Source organism: Chlamydotis macqueenii, chromosome 14 (genome assembly GCF_036417535.1).
Source record: "Chlamydotis macqueenii isolate bChlMac1 chromosome 14, bChlMac1.mat, whole genome shotgun sequence".
In the NCBI taxonomy this organism is placed as follows: domain Eukaryota; kingdom Metazoa; phylum Chordata; class Aves; order Otidiformes; family Otididae; genus Chlamydotis; species Chlamydotis macqueenii.
Window position 1 is genome coordinate 500,838 of NC_141569.1, and position 22,725 is coordinate 523,562.

General features: G+C 39.7%; 2 protein-coding genes across 3 annotated transcripts in view; one reads left to right on the forward strand and one right to left on the reverse strand.

Moving 5' to 3' along the window:
• KCNIP1 (potassium voltage-gated channel interacting protein 1) overlaps positions 1 to 22,725 on the forward strand; it is a 395,949-nt gene that overhangs the window by 28,955 nt on the left and 344,269 nt on the right. The window lies entirely within an intron of this gene.
• On the reverse strand, positions 645 to 13,374 carry KCNMB1 (potassium calcium-activated channel subfamily M regulatory beta subunit 1). Of its 2 annotated transcripts, none has more exons than XM_086758942.1 (4): positions 13,238 to 13,374; positions 7,553 to 7,725; positions 5,855 to 6,050; positions 645 to 3,872 (listed from the first exon to the last, which is right to left on the reverse strand). In XM_086758942.1, the coding sequence occupies exons 2-4, from the start codon at positions 7,687 to 7,689 to the stop codon at positions 3,603 to 3,605; spliced, it is 603 nt and encodes a 200-aa protein (XP_086615068.1). In that variant the 5' UTR covers positions 7,690 to 7,725; positions 13,238 to 13,374; the 3' UTR covers positions 645 to 3,602. The 2 variants fall into 2 exon arrangements, with proteins under 2 accessions (XP_086615068.1, XP_086615069.1); XM_086758943.1 differs by having other exon boundaries at positions 7,553 to 7,722; positions 13,238 to 13,358.

Below are 22,725 nucleotides of genomic sequence, written 5' to 3' on the forward strand. Positions count from 1 at the left end.
CTTTGAAAGAACAGCTTGTCAGTCCTTCAACTTTGACAAGTTTTTTGAAATTGCTCTTTCTTCTAGCGGATCATAATAATAAATAGACACTCTCTTTAATCTGTATTTCACTGACTATTTTACGTGGAAGTTGAGTATAGCCATCTCTACCTCATCTTTGCTATCTTTTTCCTTCCTGTTAATGCTCTTGAGTGTGTGGAGCATTGGGGTCAACAAGGAGAAAAAAAAAATTATGTTTTAACTCCCCAGTATAACTTAATCCATCGAGGCTGACTCTTAAGTCTTACAGCTGTACAGTAAAAGAAGCCTTGCTCCAGGAGAACTGGATAATAACAACAAAAAAACCTACGTGCATTCTTAGCATTTTTATGGTTTACAAGTACTTTAGGGGAAAAAGAAAACTGCAGTTTGAATCTACCTCATCCAGAAAAATAGCTTCCTATTTATAGGATAAGCTTCACGTTAAAAACTTTTGCAATTTTTTTTTTCTTTTTTTTTTTTTTTTTTTTTTTTTTTTTTTCTTCCCTAGGAGAAATGCTAGTTCCCTCAAGACTAGTGCTGGAGCTTTTGTTCTTTTCCAGTAGAATCACCATGTCCAAGCCTTATTTGGCATCAGGAATAAAAACTACTCCTAGGAGTCTGTGTCCAGCACTTGAAAAATAGGACTTCTAATAGTTTCAGCAAAACAATATTATTCATACAGACATATAAAGGGCCTGTACAACTGAAGTAGTCATCAGAGTCTAAAATCTGTGCCCATTCTTCCTATGTTCCTTGCATGTTCCAGTCGACTCCAAGCACTATTACTGTGGTCTAAGCATCAGTACTGGTGAAAGCTGTGTGTAGTGAAACACGTTTCAAGTACGAGTTTCAGCCCCAGTTGCTTGTACTGCTGCTTCCCTTCCCCGGCAGGAGTTTTAATGCTGTAATACGTACCTTGATAATCTACTCTACCTTGAGAAAGTGAGTTGTGTACGTGTCACTGCAAGGGTCACTGTTTATATTAAAGCCCTTCTCATAGGAAGTGTTTTGCTGGTTCTCAGAAAAATAGCATTTTATTTATCAGATTTATTGTAGACTTAATGGTATAATCCAATAATATTAAAAAAAGCCCAACCAAAAACCCCTACAGGCTATATAGCTTCCTTGTGTATTGATGTAAAAAGCATAGTGAGTGTTATTAAAACTTCACTCTGTAATGAATTACAACTTTTGCAGATGGAAAAAGAATGGAAAAATCTTTACAAAAGCTCAAGAGTAATTCAGCAACTGGCATACTGCTAAAACACTTAGTTTCAACTTTAAGAGATGGTGAAAGTGTGAAGGAAAAATAGGATCTATGACTAACATTAAAATTTCTCAGAAATGTAGAAAATAACCAGCACTGTATACATGAGCAAAGCATTATTTAAAAACAAGAACAGACTTCTGTGGTGCCTATACATTTTGTGTGTTTGTTTGGCTTTTTGCATTTGAATGCAGTGTTTCATTTGGGCAGAAGAGGGAAGCTGAGTTTGGTGAGAGTCCAAAACAATAGAGTTTCTTAATTTTTGTGGGGGTTTTTTTTTTTTTTTTTCCTGTACCGGCTGTTTTCACTTGGAATATCTCCTGCCCAAATAGGAAATGTTACTTTATTTAAGGACAAAATTTGAGTAAAGTTTTTCTTCATGCACTTGCAAGTGTACATGTTGGAGGGAAATAACTGCTTTCGTGTTGTAGTCGACTTGCTTTCTTTTTGGTAGAGGTAAATCTGGAGACAGCTTACGCTCTGAATAAATGTTCGTCTACTATAACTATGAGCCGGGCGGTGAGGAGCATGTGGCCTTAGGGGGGTGGTCTTGGGAAGCCAAGGTAGGAGTTGGAAGCAAGAGCTTTTGGTCTTCATGCTTCGTGCTGAGTTCTGAGCTGAGCAAGATGAAGAGCTTTTGCTCTTCAGAGACAAGTTATTGGCTCGGGAGTGAGCGGGACTACCGCTAGAAGGGACAGCAACACCCAGCCTTCGTTCATCTCTGCCGAGGTGAGAGGGGAGCAAGGTGGCAGGGCTACTGATTTGCTGGACCAAGCGTAGAGTAAGCGTGAGCAAGTTCTAGTTTGCAAACTAGAGACTCTTTTTAAACTTCTGAAAAGCAAAATTTGGAGTAAAGCTTTGAAAGACCTTGTTAAATAAACCTCTCTGTCTATTTTATAGCTAGCTTGTTCACCTCTTTTGGTACCAGTAGAGTGCATTAGCTGCAACAGGTACCAGGCTGCATGTTGAACGAGTGTTGCTGATGTTAGTAATTGCTGTTTTGTGCTCTCCTTGTCTAATTTTGATTCCCTGATCATAATGAAAAGCAAATTCTGATACTGTTCAATTATGTGGGGAGGGTTAATATTTCAGCCTTCCTGTTCTTTACAACAAACAATAGAGAATTGTACCACACTAATGAGAATAACTTTTTTCCCCACTACAATTTCGTGAATTTAAACTTGTGTCTAAGCCCTGAAATTTTCCTGTGAATGATAGCTACTAAGTGGCTCGTCAGCTGTGTGATGACAAAGCTTGTACTAGGTGTGTCCCAAGTGCCAGTCAAATACAGCATGCAGGAAGTATCTTATGTACCTCCTGTGTCCAGTAGCAATTTGAAAATTGGCTGAGAGAAATAATTACTTTCAGATAATAGAAAATATGTCTATACATGCATCAGAGCATTCCTAAGAGTTTTGACACTAGAAACAAACATATCTTTTATGAAATATCTCTGTGCTAAGCATGCAAACTTGTGTGGTTACGTTAGATTACTATATTTAGTAAGATGTCATGGATATTTTCTGTTATATAATATTCTTCATATCGTGACTTCCTTTTCTTTACAGCTCTACAATATATGCAAATGGCAGGCAGGTAGCCTTCCTTGAGCAGTACACTTGTTTCAAAGTAAAGCAGAGCTAAGGTCTGAGTTAAATACAAAAACTTATTCTAATAGAAGCTTCTTTACCATACCATATACTTGATGGGTATATTTCGTTATATACAATTAGTGTTAGATGTTCAGAGTGCAGGCTTTGTAATTTTTGTGTATATTCTGGTGTGGGGTCGTTTTCCCCCTCCCCTTTCCCAAAAGCAGATATCCATGATAACAAATATCTCTTTGGACTGTAACAAAACAAGACAGACAAGAAGAGCATGCCATGAATACGTACGCTGTCGGTCATGAAGTATATAAAGGATGTGTCTGCCAGTAATGATGTATATGGTTCTGGCACCAACTGCTCTCGATCAGATAGAAAATGAGAACCCTGTCTAAACTGTGGAACAAGAGTTTGGTAGTAAACTTGAATTCTAGCTCTGTAAAGCAACTGTAACTCAGAAATCCCAAGGAAACAATAGATTGTAACTCAGTCTGTGCTCTTATGAGTTATTTTGAGGCATTCCTGGGAACCAGTTTTTATATTTTGTCCTCATGTAATGGATTGCTGTCCGGAGTGGGTGCCATTCATTTTCTGGAATTCCTACCCTTGGATTGGCATCTGGTATATTAGAAGTCACAAAATGCAGGTAAAGTTAGGCAGAACAAAGGCAGTTTAATATCTTGCAACAATCTGTACTGGATATTTATTTTCTACTGCCAAGCAGAAAGAACGGAGACATACTGGCTAATTTTTACGAGAACAATAATCAGACATCCACCAGTAAACATCAGTGTAGGCCAAAGGAAAGCAAAGAGGAGGCCTTTCGGAGGATAAAGTCTGCTTAAAATGACATTGGTCTGTGTTCCTCCTGGGTCGTAGTAGCAAGGGAAAGTCTGGTATTTTCTGAAATTGCTTGCAATTGTTTCTATTTGTGCTTTAACTTCTTTAGAGTTCTCCAACTTGACTGGGACGTATGAGCACTGGAATAAGAAATAAAGATGATTGATTATAATGGATACTCTAATGCAGGGTTTGTAGTTAAGTCACACTGAGTAAAACAAACATGCTAGTACTGACAAAATCTTCTGTGGTTTGGCTAGCATCCCTGGAGCTATCTTGCTTCCCTTATGTTTGTAATGCATTTGCTGTGCTTCCCTGTTTCTGTCGGTGTGTCTGTGCCCCCTGTCTATGGATTCACAGGTTGGAGTAATGTTGTTGGAAACCAACAATACATATGTGCTTGAAATAAAACTGCAATTTTTGGGAATGTCACTTTATTATTAGAGTGCCAAGCTCAGGTTTCTAATGGAGCTTCTAGGAACCACCACAGCAAAAATGTGTTAGTTGTGCAGAAATTCACAACTGGCTTGTCAGCGTGCAGGGAAACAAAGTTGCTTCACTGTGCACCTCTGGCTGTAAGGCATAGACGGATAAGAGGAAAGCGTGGGTCTTGGAGGCTTCCTACTTGTCCTTCTAAGACAGAACTTATTTTGACCTGTACTAATAATGTAAAGCTGTTTGGTCGTCAGTGGAAATACTATTAGACTGTGAAGCACTCGTTTTGTTGTTCATAACAGTTTCTTTATTGATGCAATATTATTTTCCATACTTAATAATGCTTAGATGTCTTAAGCTGGAAACTAGCCAAAGCAGAAAGGGGATGGTTCCTGACCCGAAGGCTTGTAGTTGCAGTAGAGCAAACAGTAGGTAGTAAATCAACAATTTGCCTCCTCTTCCAGTGAACTAGACTCATGTTTCAATCTACAGTGGGTAATGTCTGCTTTGCCGCTTGATTGTATGTACTTTCCCCCGAGATAGTCACTACAAAAATAGGCATTAGCTAGCAAAATTCTCTTTAGCTTAGATGTTCTATGCTATCAGGTTTGCCTGGTGTGAAGCTCTAATCTGTGTAATTTCTTTAAAATGAGCACTTTTAGTCTGAGCATGTTTGGTGTGGATTCTGAAAGTGCTTCAGTCTTGGGCGTATGTCCCTTTAGTGTGTTGAGCTGGAATAAGGCCTCTGAAATACTTGGGTCTTGGAACTGAACCTGATCTTCCTCAGGACAGCAACACTGTAGGCTCACTTCTGAATGTGAGGGATTAAACCTAAAAGTGTTGAGCTCTGCTGATTCCCAAGCAGAAGCACTGGCAGAAACAAAAGGATAACACCCTATTTTTTTCCCCTTCCTCAATCTTTCCCACACCTCTAAAGCCACATGAGTACTGTGCACTCTCGTTTCTGTACCAGCCATGGTCTGCAGTCTTCCTGTGGGGAAGAAATCCTAAAACAGCAGACCAAGGGACCTCTACTGCAGTACCCAGTGTTTCTGCGTTACACAGATGCTTCCTACAGTGCCACTGCCTTCACCATGAGTCCAGGTTTCTGCTGCTATGCTGGCCAGAAACAGTTACAGACCCAACCAAAGACAAATGAGTTTTTTTCTGAGCAATTATCTTCCCAAATTAGATTTTTTTTTTCTCCTTTCCGTCTAAAAAGCGCATCATATTCCTAACAAGTACCTTTGTCTCCTCTGTCTTTGCTTTCGTTATTCCCTGCTTCATATCACACACTTAAAATGGAAGTAAAATTGGGATTTTTGCTCTTATTTAGGACAGTTTTTAACTTCAGGTCTCTCTTGTGATAATTCAGCAAGCAACTGAGCAAACCACAGCTTATAAACTATTTCTTACCATTGGTCTTTAAGTTGGAGACGTACATATTTTTAAGTGTTCATAAATGTTCATGTTTAGTTGTAATTGCTTAATAAGTATTAATATTTGATGTAATGTTTAAAACAATCCAAAACTGTATAATTTCTGCAGTATTTTAAAATGCCTTGGTCTGAGCATAGACATTAACACACACAACTACTCTTACTTTGCTGCTTGGTTTAAAAACAGTCACCCCTTCTCCTCAAAGGTATTAGCAGCAGAGAGCAATTATTCAGTCTGTTGCAGGTACCTTAGGATTTCTGTCCAGTGTATCTTCGGTCTGATACAGCATAACCTCTTGTCCTGAGGCTGTCAGATTGACCCACACCTGAAGGCAGGGGTAAGGAAAGATATCCTCATCCTCTGAGCCTTCGCTGTTTGGGCAGAGAACTTTGTCCCTGATGCTGGCTTTGAGTACCTTGCACACGGTTTCTGTTGTCCAAACACTACAAAAACAAACCAAAAGGTATTGCTTTTAAATGTGTTAGCAACATCTGTTACACGTTGCATGTTGGAGGTGCATCTGTGTGCAGCCCCCTTTGCCCACCCCAGACTGACGACTGTGCCTGGCGAAGGGCTGTGCTAGGAAAGCCGTGCAGGAAGGCATCTTTTTGTTGTCTCATTACGCATTCTGTGGTTTGAAGTTAGATTTTTTTTAACTCCATCCATACTCAGCTTCAGGTGTTGTTTGAGAAAGAAAAATTGCTTGGATTTTAATGGTCAGTAGTAAGTACTTGGAAGTGCAGTACACTGGTAAAGCTTGACCTTATTTGAAATCTGGCTGAGCATGGTGGAGCTTTTGATCTCTCAGAAATATCTTTATTAATTTCATTCAATAATTCTCAGAACTCAGATTAGTTCCATGTTTTTCCTCCCTCTCTTCTTTACATGGACTGTTTCCATGACTAAGTAGCAGGATTTTGTGTGGCAGAAGTTATTTTTTTTTGTTTGTTTGTTTTTACTTATCTCTCTTTTTCTCAAAAATCTCTCTCATTAAGCGGTAGCACAGTAAGGTTTTGCTCACAGCAGTGAGCAGTGAGTGCTTTGGCAAAGAAGTAAAGAAATAGTCTCACTCCAGTTTTTAAGAGACTAATCTTTTTACATGCAAGTATATTTTGTAATCTAATCAGGAGGCTGGAAATTACATAAAACAAGTGTGTATTACTCTATTTTAAAGGTAATGTTTTTTGAACATTTTTGAGCTGGAAGGTGCTCTTAGCAAGACCAGTGAGGTGGATGTACTTGCTTTCTCCATCATAATTATCAAGCGTGAAAAACTCAGCTGCGTTCTTTGTCTTGTGACTTTGGGTTTTTGCAAATTGTTTTTGTGTGTGGAGGCAGAACTTGCAAAATTAAATAAAAATGTGTGGATAATAGTAAGCTCTTCAGCATTTCTTGTATTCTGCAACAATTGCTGTGGTAGGCTGGGCTGTTGCAGGTGCTAGTTTCTCATGATTTGGAGGTAAGATACAGATTCTTGACTGAACAATTGTACCATGACTTCTGTTGCTCAAGTTTTTTATAGTTTTATTAAAAAGAACACACTGTCCTGCACATGGAAAAGTATTTTGTTTTTTTTTTATTTATGCCAGACTTAGCTTTCCATTATCAAGCTTTGACCAGCATGGTTGTTCTTTATTTTACATATTTGTGTCGTAAATATTCTGGTTTAGTCTGTTTTTATTCTAGCCTTGAAGATAATAATTCTTTTTCTTGTGCTTACCTGTAAATGCCTGATGACTTCTTGGCTTACTGTTGTTGGTCTTTTTTTTGTTTGTTTTTGTTTTTTTTTTTCCTTCTGATTTAAATTCCTATGAGCTCTTCAAGAACATATTGTTTATTTATTGTACACAGTACTGAAATGTATTTTGTCGCTGTTTTAATAATTGCATTTGATGCTGACAGGAAAAAGAAATATCCTTGTATTCACAAACAAGTGACTGATTACCTTTTAGTGTAGAATGGCACAACGGTGATCCCAATAAAAAAGTACATCATCATGGAGCACGTGACCATTCCCAGTCCCAGGCACAGGGCTCTTGTCTCCCCTCGCTTCTGTGCGGTCACCAGCTTTTTTCCCAACATGGTTTAGAGTTGTGAAATCTAAACAATCTCTTTCTGCTATAAAACAAAATACAGAAAGGAGAGGGAAAACATGACTAGGATTGGCTACAAGTACTGCAGTGTGTAACAAGTTTCTGGAATTGTCCCATTTTTGCAACAACTAGGAAAAAAAAAGTTTGTGTGTTTTGTTATCCTTTTTTACTTTCTGATATTTACCATAGAGTACTTTATAAAAAGTGTTGGGAGAGGGGCAGCTAGGTGATGGGGATGGGAAAACCTGATTACTTTTTGGGAGAGTTCTGTTACTAGCTTGATTGTCCTCAGCCCTAATTCAGTCTATTTTATGTGGCTGCTGCTCTCAAGTAAGAGCTATTGGTGTGTATTGGTAAAGGCTGCATGAAGGGAGAATCTTCCCATAGTAGAATCCTTTTTACATTATGCCTTTTTTTTTGTGGATTAATCTGAGAGGTGGTTGTCTTATTTCAAAGGAGCTGAAATAATTTAACACTTGAGATGCCTGGTTCTGACTTGTGTGTGTTTCTTGTTTGGCGTTGTTCTTTCAGAGATGCTCAAAACTTGATGTCCAACCAAATAGCAGAGAAAAGCTGCATTTTCTAGACTGTAGTAGTATGATGCCACCAAATTGAACAGGATTAGAAAACACAGCAGTTAAAACTGCTGTTGTTTCACTGCAAGCACTGGGTGAGTACTGCTGCTGGCCCTAGTGAACGAGTACAAATGGTGAAGTGCTGGTGTTCGTTTGATACTGGGGAGCACTTAGGCAGAGCAGTCCGAACCTGAGCTCAACAGTGACTGGCATTTCCACCTCCCTCCCTTGTCAAATAGTGTTTTAAATTATCTTGCTAATTCTTTGATAAAAAGAATCTGAAAATAATTGCTGTGAAGCCATACACCATTAAATTGCTATGACTGATGTATAGGATGAATATATAAATGAGCTGTAACAATCCCTGAAAGTTCAACCTGTCACCAGTATCTGTTGCACTGACAACTTCCAGTGTATCTAAGAATTAAAATTTAGATACTGTGGAAGACAAGCACTAGCCCAAATTAGCAAGAAGCTCTTCAGGTGAACCATGAGTAGATGGTCTCCAGCTGCCCTGGGCTGGCAGAGCTGTGGTGTAGCTGTGGGTGAGGGACAACACTGAGATTGGTGAAAGATGAGATAAAGACACCATCAGCTCTCAAGAAAAAAAATGTGAATATAATTGGAATGTTGCTTTCTTGTGTATTAGTTCTGCTTTTCACTGGTTAAAAGTGCCTTACTTTGGTTAATGATCAAAGGAAAAAAGTACTTGAACATTGAAATACTACTGGTTTTAGACTACTACAATACATGAATGTTAGCATTATTAACAATACAGAAGTCTGTGGGCAGTAGAAGAGCTTTGGCTGTTTAGCATAACTTGGGGCTAGTTACAGAATTTTTTAAATTATGTATTTTGAAGTTGCTAGTACATGATATCAAAATGAAAGGCTATTCTGAGGTGTCTCTAGGAATGAAAGGAGTTACTGTTGTTGGAATACTGAATTTTGTTCATTTCTATATTTAATTCCACTTTAAATAAAACATCATTATCCACTGTGAATTTTGTGTACAGCATTTTGAGGGGAATTGTTTTTCTGATGATCATGTATAATTTACTGGCATTGTAAGAAGCATCTTAAGTTGGAAATTGTAGTAAGATGAACCTGACCTGCTTACTGGCATTTGAGTTTAGTACAGAATGGGAGCTATGCCCTTAATTAAGGCTGTATTGTGTTTTTTCTTGGTCTGTGGGGCTATAAATAGAACATGTGGCATCGAGCGCTGTCAGTGTGCTCATGCTGTGCCTGCGTCCTTGCACAGAGACACGTGCAGCCCGCAAGGACGCTTGGGTGAGTGTGGGTAGTGACTGTTCCTTGGAAGCTTCTGTCATTTCTTGTAGTTCTGTGGCAGGGAAAGTGGAAATAGCATTTTCAAAAAGAAATAATTATAAAATATTTAAAATATTGGAACACTCTACAACACAGCACCTTCAGACCAGCTGCTATTAAACTGACTCTCCTTTACCTATTGTGCAGCTTGATCAGAGGGGAAAATGGAATAAAAACATCATTGGTCCTGAAGCACAGGCCCGTGTGGTACCTGAGTGGTAGTTCCTTGAAACAGAGCGGGAAGGTCATGGTAGACAAGTGGAATTCTTACATACAAAAACCATGATTAATCTTTAATTAGTCCTGTGGGAAAATGAACAAGTGAAAGATTGGTACTGACATCATGACTTATGGAAAGCTTCTAGTGGCCTAGTGCTGTTGAGCTCTTGAGATTTAGATGAACCATAATGTTTGACATAGCTATCCCAGTTACACTGAGACATAGTGGGGTAATCAGACCCCTGGTTACAGGGAAAACAAAAACTGCGGGACTACTAACCAAAGAATTAATAAGAAATATAATTGCCCCATCAGTCTGCTTGAATGTCAGCCACATACACAGTGGAAGTACCAGTAAGCTCATCCTTCTTAATCATCTTAAACTGCCAGACTACCTCTTTAAGAGACATAAGGAATTCATATATGTAAATTGGAAATTTTGACAAGTGGCCAAGAGGTTTTCCCAGCATAATGCAGTGTTATTCCCCATCCTGATAGCAGCCGGGCTGCCTGACCCCACTTCTCAGCGTTGGCTGCCAGAAGATCCTGTTTGCCTCTGCTCCCTCAGTTCAGATGTCTGCTCCACCCCAAAGAGAATAAGGACGTATGAATTATGCACAGAATGTTAACAAGACAGATTGCTCTAAAAATACCTCACTGAGTGTTTCTATCAACATAAAAAATAACCAGCTGGGTCGTCAGGGAGCGTAAATCAGGAGTGCTCACATTGCTGTTGTGTGGCTGCACTGGATTAGCTGTAAGTGTGGTCCCTAAAAGTGAAATACATGCTTCCTGTTGCATTTTTTTAATGCTTTGAAATTTAGAAGACCATAAAAATCTGTAACGCTGTTTTATGCATGGGCAGAGTAATTTAAACGGAAACCCAAGTCAGTGAAGGAAACTCTATGTGTGTGTTTGTTTTTCTCTTTTCATATATAAATACTCCTATGTTCTTGTGCTGAAAATCCTGCATCTTCTGGCTCGCAAGACAAATGCTGCGTGCATGTAGAAAAACATATTTCTTTGGAATTTCCCATGTGTTTAAAAGGTTAGTTTTTTTTTTTTCAGATTCAAAATTCTTCTCTTCTGTCTCCTTGTTCTGTCAATGTATATTAGGAGGAATGTTGAAAGAGCTAATTAAGTGTTTCCTCTGACAAAATCATTAAATCTGTGAAAAATGAAGCACTGCAGAGGACTTGATTGGCCCAGGAAGTCTCTGAGCATATTTGAATTGGAACGTGTTGACGTGTATAATGTGGGTTTTAGTCTGGCATTGAAGAGCAAATCTAAATGTATCTTTTGCACTGAAGATTGTGGGGTGCCTCCATAATTATTAGGAAAATATAAGCTCCAAATCTTTTCATAATTCTTCCCTCTCCCTAATCTTCAGTCTAGTTAAATTATACACTACATTAGCTGTGCAATTTCAATGTATAATCACCGCATTGACAGCTGCTGGTGGTAATCCTAGGGATACCATCTGCTCAGGTTTGGAACAGTCCCCCGTTTTGATGAGTAGACATGTTTGATACTCGGCTGGAAGTCTCTGCCTTTTCCTCCGCCATCTCTCGGAGTTTCCAGTGCTGTGACCTCTGCGAGTTTGGATGGGATCTCTCTCCCTCAAGCTGTTCCTGGCTGCTCTGAACTTGGGCATGGCAGTATCAGTAGCACTGATGGATTCATCTTGCTCACTCATGGAAGAAAGGGTGCTGAAGTCTCTCAAATTTAAGTTGGAACAAATATTAACAGCGAGCTAGTAATCTTTTTGGGCTGGTTTATCTTACACCATATGATGCATTTCCAGTGAGCATTTAAGTATTCCTTTCAGATGAGCATCAAGTGCTAATACTAGATCTCAGCAAGAAGAGTGATGCAAGTCATCCGCATCTGTAAAGTGATGAGGAGTTTTTAAAACAGGCCTGGACCTTTTGGCTTCTACTACCTCTTCATACAAAATAGCCATTTGCTTTCTCCTGTCAAGTGCCAACTTAATAGTCACCTTGTTTTAGCCTCAAAACATCTTGTGTGGACAACATAAAAATTGCTGGCTTGGCTGGGTGTGTAAGAGGAGCATAGTATTCGTTGCCAGTTTAATGTCTAAGTAGTGTGGGAACCAGAAGACAATCGTAAGTTTTAGATCTGTAAATACAAGCTCTGTATTGGTTATGCTGCTGTGGCAGAGCTGCACAGCTTACATATTTGCTACTGTCTCCGAGGAGAATCTGATCACGCTCTCATTTGCCTGCCTGTTTCCATGAGTATTTTAACACTGCCTAGATTCTTCTTTCTGTTTCAATCCTGCCCTCGTCCTTTTCTCACCTACTGCCCCACCACTTACACTCCAGACAACAGGCCTGAAGTCAACACTACATTTGCGTTGGCACTCACTTCCCGTCCCCCTGCCCTCCATTTCCTACTCCAGCATTTATATGGATTTCTTCCCCATAATGGGGCTGCCTTTGCCAGTGGTGCTGGGGTCAGGGAACCAGTTCTGTTCATTGCAAATAGATAAGAACCCGTTGCTTAAAAAGCATTCTGTGCATCTGGGACCACAGACACTGGGTGTGTTACAGAATGAGGTGATGGTGAACCATCATGGAAGTGTGTGCACAGGTAAGAAGGTTCTGCCAGGCACTCGTGCAGGTGTCTGGGAAACCTGAAGCAGCAATATTTTGACTGTGTAACATGATACAAGTACATTTATTTTATGAAATATGCTGTATCATTTTGCTTTATTAATGATTTGTTTACCTGATATGACACTGGAATAAATTATAGAAGTTAGCTTTTTTGTTTAAAAACCTGTGCAGTTGTTTTGGAGTAATATTGTTAGCTTTTAAACCTGATGGTACTTTAAAAAAAGAAAAAAAAAAAGAAAATAGGAAAAAAAAAAGAAAAAAATTACTTGCTGAGTTCAGCAGCTCTGAAGTCTTTTTAGAGTGCTTCTTTTGGACTCTGTGCAGTACAGGGCTGCACAGAATGAATCAATTTAAGAGTAGATTTTGGGGAAGCCTGAAAGAGTTCCGGTGCCTGGTTCCTCTCTAACTTAGAGGCAGACAAGCACAGCCTTTAAAGGAATGCTGAACGCCCAAAGCCATGAAACTCCTAAAAGTAAAGGTGTATTTACCATTAAAACTAATAAAAACTGTGATCTTGTATGGGCTGCAGACTCCTGATTTGTGAAAATATCACCGTTCTCTTTGCTAATAATTATGGAGAATTATCAGGCTGCATCCAGTTACAAAAGAGAGAACAACTTAATTTGTCTGTGGCATAGGGGCTACCAGGGCAGCTACCAGCTGCAGATTTAGAAAGATTGTTGCTGCTAAAACCACTGTACTTCTCAAAACCCAAAGCTATTGCATGCTCCCAGAAAAAAAAACCAAAAACAGTTACTTAGAAATATACTTACTGTTTTTGATGAAATGCTTCTTTCTCTGATGAAAAAACTTCTGTTACATGTCAGACTTGGGATAGTACTGGAACTTAGAGCTGAAAGGGATTTTTTTTTTTTTTTTTTCATTCCTTTCCTGTACTTCTCTGGGTTTGTTTTGCTGTGGCTGAAGTCCTTAGTTTCCCTATTACGAACCTTTCTGTAACCATAAATGGTAAGGTATGAAAGAGCACTGTCCTTTTTGAGATTAATTGCTGAAAACCAGGAAGCCACAATACTAAAACCAACTGCAACTGAAAAGACTGAGTTTTCTCATACCGTAGGGCCCCTTTACCACATTTGTCTTAACCTATGGTCCTGCTCCTTTTGTACAGCTTTTTAGTTTAGAAATCTGGTAAGTCTTTTGGATAAGATTTAAGGAATTTACTGTATCCGTGACCAGTGGTACTGATTTTTAATACCTAAGCTATTATCAGCTGTTTGTGAATGCTTGGTTGGCACTGGTTTTGGTTAGTTTGGAGCAACAGATGCTAAAATTTTGACTACGTCACAGCCCCATAGACAAGAGCAAAGCATCCATTGTGCTATAGATATAGGAGTGTCCAGCATGTTTCTCTAGCCAAAGAAGCCAAGTCTGCTTTTGAGATATAAAACCAGAAGAATCCTTCAGGGAAGAGCTAAAATAATAATATTTTGGGGGGGACGGGGGACTTTTTTATTGGGAGACTGAAGGAGCTGAAATAAGTTAATCCAGTGAAATCATTGAGTGTCCTGAACATTGTAATCAAGGGCAGGATTGCTTCCACCCTGCTTAAGGTGTCTAATAATTAGCTGTTTCAGCTTACGGTGGTCTAACGGCCTTGCTTTTAGTAAAAGATTTGCAGTTGGCATGTTCAGAGAGTTAATGCTGTCTGGAGATAACAGATGAGTCTTCCCCAAAAAGATCTTTTCTATTGATGCAGAAGAGAGCACAGAAAGCTAACTTGGATTTAGATAACTGTCCGTTAGACACTTAAGTAAGATGAAGCCTGCTACTCTCATCTAGATGAGAAAGATTTATGATCACAGTCTTTTTTTTTAATATTTGAGTAGTGATGTAGCTAGACTTAAAGAATGATATTTGAAGGTTGGAAAAAGAGCCTTATGAACAAAACTTATTCCCATATAAAACATGATTTGGTTGAGTGGAGTTTTCTGTAATTTTTTGATACTTAGGAGAAGAGACTGGATATTTCTAAGATGCAGGCTCTGGCTCAAGCAGAAGTCATGCTTTTAATGAGGAATGGCTAATACACATGGAAAAAAAATTAACTGCTGTACTAAGGAGTTCTACTGCAATATTAATACAAACCACATGGATTCCACAGGCAAAACAGAGATTACATTTTTAAAGTTCCTCAGTGTACTGAGGGAGGTGTTGGCTCAGTTTGAGGTGCGCTGATGGTCTATTTGAATAGACAGATCTGCTCCAGATCTGGTGCTACACATGACCTTTTGCTTGTTTCTTTTCTGCTTGTGTACACTGCATATGTGCAAGTCTAGGTGGCCACTGGCTCTCGGAGACCTAACCCAATAAACCAACATGGATGTTCTAAGGGTAGGTGCTGTGCTAGTACCCACCTCTGACGTAGGGATTTTTTGATGTGCCACTGACCTGTCCCAAATGATGTGTATGCAAGAGAGCTGTATCAATGGCAAGCCAAATGTTTGTTGTATTACACACTGTCATTCTGTATTACAGTCTAAAATAGCCTCTGTCTTACTAAAATCATAGAATCATAGAATGGTTAGAATTGGAAGGGACCTTCAAAGGTCATCTAGTCCAACCCCCCTGCAAGGAGCAGGGACATCCCCAACCAGATCAGGTTGCTCAGGGCCTCATCCAACCTGGCCTTGAACGTTTCCAGGGATGGGGCCTCCACCACCTTTCTGGGCAACCTGTTCCAGTGTTCTATAACTCGCATCGTAAAAAATTTTTTCCTAATTTCTAATCTAAATCTACCTCCCTCTATTTTAAAACCATTACCTCTCGTCCTATCGCAACAGGCCCTACTGAACAGCCTTTCCCCATCTTTCGTGTAGGCCCCCTTGAGGCACTGGAAGACTGCTATCAGGTCTCCCCGGAGCCTCCTCTTCTCCAGGCTGAACAGCCCCAACTCTCTCAGCCTGTCCTCATAAGAGAGGTGCTCCAGCCCTTTTATCATCTTCGTGGCCTTCCTCTGGACCTTCTCCAACTGGTCCATGTCCTTCTTGTGTTGGGGGCTCCAGAACTGGACACAGTACTCCAGGTGGGGTCTCACCAGGGCAGAGTAGAGGGGGAGAATCACCTCCCTCGGCCTGCTGGCCATGCTCCTCTTGATGCAGCCCAGGGTGCGGTTGGCCTTCTGGGCCGCAAGGGCACATTGCCTGCTCATGTTGAGCTTCTCATCCACCAGCACTCCCAAGTCCTTCTCCTCAGGGCTGCTCTCCATCCATTCTCCGCCCAGCCTGTATTCTCACATAGAATATGCTCTTTGAGTATAGGTGGCGGAACAAATTGAGGCCATTTAGGGTCAGATGGAGCTAAAGGCAGTAGCCTTTGTTGGTCTAAGATCCTTTTGCAAATACTAGTTTCTAGCAAAAAAATTTTGCATGGGCCTTCCCAAGCCTTGCTTGAGGTGCTGTCTTAATGTTTCACCCCTGATTATAATTGGGGGAAGAAAAAGAGAAGATAAATTATATATGGAGTAGGCTTTTTCTGAACTTCAGATACTCTATTTTGAATCTGAATGAGTTTCTTTTCAATATCTTGCTTCCCACTTATTTATTCCAATGTATTAAACTTCTTGGCTAAGACCAAAATAAATTAAATAAGGGATAATTTCCCATGATTCTTTAAAAAATGAGCAATGCTTCAACTTGGAAAAAACTGCGGTGACTAAGTTATTGAAATAGCTACACTTAAAATTGTTAGTCTCCAGAACTGCAAGAAGCTATCAGACAAATTTAAGAGAAATGAGACAAGTATTTCTGAGGAGCTATTTTCTCTGTAAGTGCTAGTGGAAGAAAAAAATGTGGGAGAGAAGGCATGTGCCCCTGAAAGAAGTTATGTAAACATTCTCATACAAGGATTGTAGCTCTGTTTTGTAAATAAAAATATGATGGGACTGTAAACGTTACAGCAGTGGTGGGGGAAAAGTTTCTGGTCTTTATTTGCTTTACTACTCTGTGGCGAGTGCCGAAACCATTGTCCTTAGTGCACCATCTGTATTGTAGAATGCCTTGTTCCAGCTCCCTTTTTGTTTTTCTGATGGGGTTTGGTCATCACAGTTGTGTATTAGCTCAGAGGACTCCTAACCTTTTCAAGAAATCAGACGGACTTTGCTGTGATTCTGAAGCCTCAAGGAAGGTCAAGAGCGTCTGGTTTGACCCCACGTGCTACTGAAAACTTAGTTGCTGTGACATCACCTGAATTAAACTTATTTTGTGTTTGCAGATGACCTGTAACGCATAGGCTATCCTATGTAACAGGTGGATCCTGCTGGAAGTGTTAGTCAGATGATACAAATAGCATCTGTAGACAAGCAGAAATGATGTGGATTTGCAAACTGAACTCCCTTTTGGCTCTAATGTGAAGAGTAGTTCAGGAGTTTATAAAGGGGTAAGTGGAAAAAAGAGCAGTATCTTCTAGTTGGTCAGAGCTGTTTATTCCGTTCTTTGAAGCTGATGATCTGTAAGGTTGTTTTCATGTTAGGGCATAAGAAAAACTTAATGGCTGTGAGACAGAGCCAGTTTAATAAGTATTGCCATTTTATTTCCAGGACTGTCTGTTGCTTCTAAAGAATCAGTGAACTGTGAAATGAGAACAGTTGTTTGGCTCTTCAGAGAGCCCCGGAAAGTTATTAGCTCCCCCCTTCCTAATTGGAACATATTCATAGGGTAGTACATTGTCATTTTTAATGGGTGTCATAAAGAGAGGCTGCGGCTCTTGAGCAAGGAACAGTCACATATTAAAAATAATGCAAGCTAGAAGGAGGAGGATGTCCGAAGTGCTGGCATGTCTAAATCAAGCACAGGCAAACTTTAGTACTTAGATGTGTCCTTTTAAGTAATAAGTTTGTTGAACTTGCTGGTAACTCACCAGTTTCATGAGCACTGAGAGAGTCCTCAGAACTTGTCCCATAGATACATAAGCAGGGCTTCTGAATTGTTTATTTTGCCTCCAGCTTCACAGTGTGGTGGCTGTGCACTGTGGCTGTGACGATTCCCTGAGGTAACTGTGCCATGATGGGCCTCCCGGTGATGTGTTGTACCTGCAGTAAAGGAGAACGTTGGGGTAGGACTTCATTCCCCTCTGGCGTTACTGAGAACGCTCTCGCTACTGTGTCTTGAAACTGAAGTTAGAGAGGATGATTAACTGCTGGATCTGGCTCTCTGTGGATACATACTAAATGATTTCAGAGAGTAAGTGCATATGCTGTTTTCACAGTTTGGATCTTTTATGTGTAATCAATTCTTAATGTTATTCCAGGTAGAGGAACTCTCAGTATTTTTTTTACAAAGAACAACTCCAAAACAACCAAACAAAAAACACGTGCACACCCCTCCATTGTATAGAACTTTCAATTGTGAATTTAAAAGTATTTTACAAAGGGAGGTCGTTATTGTTTATTCTCGCTATGTAGATGGGCAGAAGCAGGTAACTGCCTTTTGCCTGTCAAGTGACAGGCAATCAGATGACTGAGTTTGCTGGGTTTCTGCACCGTGCTCTGTCCGACTTAGTTAGAAGTACAGGGGAGGTACAGAGGTTGCTCTAAGACCATGGCCTCTTTCACCTTACTCCTTTTCCCTGTCACAATGACTTATGCTATCTCAGTGTTACATGCTTAGCTGCACTGGCAATAGCAAGCAAACTTGAATACTAATTTTTCAGCGTAGGCAGGAACTGGTGTTATCTGCTTTTATCTGAACGTGTGTCTCAGGCATGCATTGTGTATCACATTACACTTGATGCTGATGGGAACTTTGTGCAAAGACTGAGTAGTATCTGATTTCAGGTAAACAGAAGCTGCTAGGAACATAGACTTATGTTCAGCTTCTCATGTCCAGGTTAACTACAACATGGAGCAAATCTAAGGCCTTTCCTGGTCTTGCAAACTTAGTACAGCAACTCTCTGATACAATAAAGTATGAAATACAGTAAACAGGTACCATGTGCTCATGTTGGGAGCTGTAAGCATTGCCAGATGCTTAGCTAATTTAGCATGGAGGGCTGACTCTGGCAGTGTTGTTGCTAATGGTCTTTGCTGTCATCTGTGAAGTTGGTTTCTGCAGTGAAATAGGTAAATTTCTGTTTCTGAACTTTGTTCAGTGTTTGTACTGTATCTGAAAGAAGGGCTTTAAACTCCTTATCTATGGAATGGGAACAGTATTTCCTTTCTCACTATCCTAAGGCCAAATACATTAATGAAATGTAATACCACAATGGGAGGCACTCAGTATATTAGCTGAGTATAACTCAGTATGTAGTCTGGGCAATGAAAGGAATTCCACCCCACCTCGTATTGAGTAGTTCACAAAGCAGACAAAATGCTGCTGTTACTGTGAGCAAGGTGCTTCCTTACCCCTCTGTCCACATCCACGTATGGATACCGTTTACTGCTGTCACACCTTTGCTGCTATCCCCTGTATTGGGAAAGGGGGACTGAGAAGGGACATCCCAACTCTCAGCTTCCTGTACTCCCAAAATACACAATACTGTAAGTGTATCAGCCTTGCTGCAGTGAGTTATTAAGTCTCAAGGAAGAGATACAAACTATGGTGTTGGAAAGGGTGATGTTCCTTCTTTTTCAAGAAATAAATTTCTTTAAGGCAGGAATTTAAAAAAAAAAAGTATTATGAAATGCCCTTTGCTTCTATTCCATACCTGTTCAATATAAAAAAGTTCCTAATTTGTTTCTTCTTCCTTTTGCCCAAAGTCAGATTTATATAAGAAATTAAAGTAAGCCTTCTTTTCCTTGAAATTATTCTTTTTGTACAGAAAGTTACTGTAAGTGAGACTGTCATCTATAAATAATAGCATTGATCTTGTGTTCCCTGAAGCAGTGAAATTTTCTTTTGGAGTGCAGTCCCAATATGTAGGCATTTTATGTGCTGTATTATACACTTTTCATGAAAGTAACATGATTACTTTGAGCTCTTCCTTTACCTGGGGAATTTTAATCCATTTTAAAGTAACATTTCCCCAAGAAGTTAACTGCAGATAGGTTTTGGACTTCTGGAGCCATTTCTACTGTGATGAAGAACTCAAGTGAGCAATTGGTAGCAGAGATAATTAATTTTGCCTGGGTGAGAGAGGAGGTCATGCAGGCTACTACTACAGCAACTTGGTGCCGGAGTTCTCCATGACGTGAGGTGGGTCTCAGCTGAAGAGTGCCTGAGATACGAATATAGTTTGGATTAGTATTTTTGCAGATTCACTAGTTGAAGTACATTTACTCTGTGCTGATGTAGACAAACAAAAGCCTCAGCTGCTCTGTGTGTGAGTGGAAGGGGGAGTGCTGGAGGGAGATGTGTGGCAGGAATTTGGTGGAGAGAATTTCTGGGAAGTTGTCCTTTTCAGGCATCAGAAGCCATAACTTCCTGTCTTTATAGAGCAGACACAGAAATAGAGATAATTTTCAAACTTCTCCACCTTTTCCTACTGGTCATGTTTTTGGGTTGGCAACATTTTATTCTGTAATCTTGGTCTTTGTGATTCTAGTACTATTTTTTTGCTTATGTTCTTTATTGATAATTGAAGACTGAAATATCAAGATGAGGCATGGATACTGGGCAAGAGGAGCAATTCTTCAGAGCAGGCAAAAATGAAAGTTTGTCATCCTTGGTCATTTCAGTGTAATTTCTGCTTCCAGTTTTACTACAGGGCTGTCTTCTCTTGGTGCAGCACCTGGTACTGTGAGGTCCTGGTTGCCAGAAACCTTGGTGAAGCAAATGGTTCTTGTGCCGTATGGATATGTTTGCATTTCAGAGAAAGGGGAAAAAACAGCTGATGGAAATACCCAACACCCATGTACTCTACCACAGAGAGCAAAAAGGAAGTTCTGTGAGCCAATATATGTTTCCCAAAGAGGAAAAAGTGAAGGAAAGCTGAGCAAAATAAATTATTTGGGACACGAGGACATGTATGCTATTGGAAATATAGCTAGGCAGTATTTGCACACAATTCCTGTCTTGAGTTCTTCTCCATCTTCTCCCCATCAGGAAGGTTTGAGAGTATATAAGCGTGGACTTGATTGAGCTTGCATAGGTTCCATTACACTACATTGACTACCTTTTTGCTAATAAAGATGTGCTTCAATGTGTAAATTCTTCCTCTTCTGAAGGATTATATGGTAAAGTAGAGAAAATAAATTTAAACTTGATTTAGTTTTGCCAGCCATCTTGGATTGACTTGGGCACTGATTCTTTTTGTGGGGTGAAGAAACCACCAGCCCTCACTCTCTCAGCTTTCCTTACTTTCACTGTCTATTTCTTCCTTGGACCCTACTGTTAGCACTGTTGGTGTTCAGTTTCTTGGTTTCTGTGTTACTGCTGCTGACTTTGCAGCGTTGTGAGAAGGAACGGACTGATGAACCGAGATAGAAACCTGCGACCATCCAGATGAATTTGTATTTGTGCATACCATCTGCAGGAACTGGTGCTTGTAGAGGAAAAGAGGCTCTGCAATACCAGGAGGCTTTGCTAGGAGTGGAAGGAATGAGTGCTTTATTTAGGAGGTATGATACACTTTTCTGCTTGAATAGTTTCTACGTGACTATTCTCAATAGAGTTTAAGAAGATTTATGAAAATATAGGTGTTTTATGTTATATTTTTACTGGTCTGGACACACAATTTCCATCCAAAATAAACTTGTAAACCCCAGCACGTTATTAGTCAGCTTCATTAACAGTGCTATACACTTTAATAGGAACTTCTGAGACATTTTACCGGATTTGGAAACCTCTTGATGAAATGCTATGGCTCGCTGCTTTAGCACATCAACGGTGGCAATGTTTAATCTTTGTTATCTCGCCTTGTACTTGCTCAGCAGTTCTCTACTCCCCCTGGATTTCTGTGTTCTTAGCAAAATTGTTTTATCCCCCTCAAGTTCTTTCAGTCTCTTGTTTTTTCTCATTCAATTTCAAAGTGCCTAAGCTTTTTTTCTTTTTTTCCAGGCTAAAGGAACCAACACATTAAACCTGCTTCCTGAACTTTGAATATGTGTGATTAGTTATGAAAAACTGCAGTGTTCAGGGGAATGATGTGTGAAATAAGGGTACTCTGCAGTAGCAGGCTTTGAATTGGGCCTCAAGTCAATGATCTTGACTTTTAGCTATTTTGGGGGAGGTGGTGGGGTCTCTAACAACAGTTGGATTTTCAAAAAATGTTAATTTATAAGGATGGGTGAAGAGTACTACATAGAAAACAAAACGTTGTTCTCTCTTGACTCTACAAGAGGAGATTTTTCACAACATGACTTCAATGGCAAGAGCATCTATGCTGACAGCCTTAAGTGGTGTTATTTAAAACTTTGTGTAAGCAACTGAAGCAAATTTCTGACAAATAGACAAATCTGTTAGCGTAGTATTTCTTGCAGGTTTGCTGAAAATACGCAAAATGTAGGGAGCAAAGCCACAAACGAGTACTCTAGGGGATTGATGTCTGTAGTGTTTTTTTTCTACGACTATGTATAGGCATCTTTTTTTTTTTTTTTTTTTTCTGGCAGCCAAGCGAAAGAAATAGGGACTGGTGACATAGGAGAGGACAGACTACGTGTCTGTGGTATACTAGGTGCAATTCTGTGTATATGTGACTAGAATTTGACCCGCAGTGCCTGGGTACGAATCCTGGGCATTTCTGATAAATAGTCCTGTTACAGAGAACCATGACTTAACAGTTCATCTTGACAAAATAAATGAAGTCTGCTGTCTGTTTTTTGTCGGTGAGAACAAACTTCCCAAATTGAAAATAATCATCAGGTATTATTGTGTGAACTGTTTGAGGCCAATCAGGCTCCTTATCCAAATGAGAACCAATAATTTATTTATATTTCTCCCCCTTCCCTCACCCTGCTTTTGATGCAGATGCTCTCCAAAAAGCTTACAGATTGCTGGCACAGGCATGGTAGTTGCAGAAGGTGCGATAAGCTTCCTGTATATGATTTGGGTTTTTTAATCATATACTAAATAGCTGTATCTATAAGCTGCCATTTATATAAAGTGTTTTACATCTTGCATTTGAATTAACAAGATTGGATTCCTTGCAAAGGTAATTATGCCAGGATAATAGCTGCAAATGGGAACATCTCCATATTTTCTTTATTAAAATATTTTGGAAATAATTGAGGACATTCTAGCCAAAACCTCTTCAAAATATGCCCAAATTGGCAAGTGTCTGTGCATGAGAACAGACAAGAGAATTGATTAGGATTTTTTTTTTGCAGGGTTTGCAGACTTCTGTAGGATTTTAGAGCCAAGTTCAAGAC

What these genes read in the sequence shown, in the direction of transcription:
- KCNMB1 (XM_086758942.1), bottom strand. Translation starts at nt 7,689, where the DNA reads ATGTTGGGAAAAAAGCTGGTGACCGCACAGAAGCGAGGGGAGACAAGA. An exon ending in GTGCCATTCTACACTAAAAG is followed by an intron (nt 6,051 to 7,552) that starts GTAATCAGTCAC and finishes TTGTTTTTGTAG; the next exon opens with TGTTTGGACAACAGAAACCG. An exon ending in CACTGGACAGAAATCCTAAG is followed by an intron (nt 3,873 to 5,854) that starts GTACCTGCAACA and finishes TTCTTATTCCAG; the next exon opens with TGCTCATACGTCCCAGTCAA.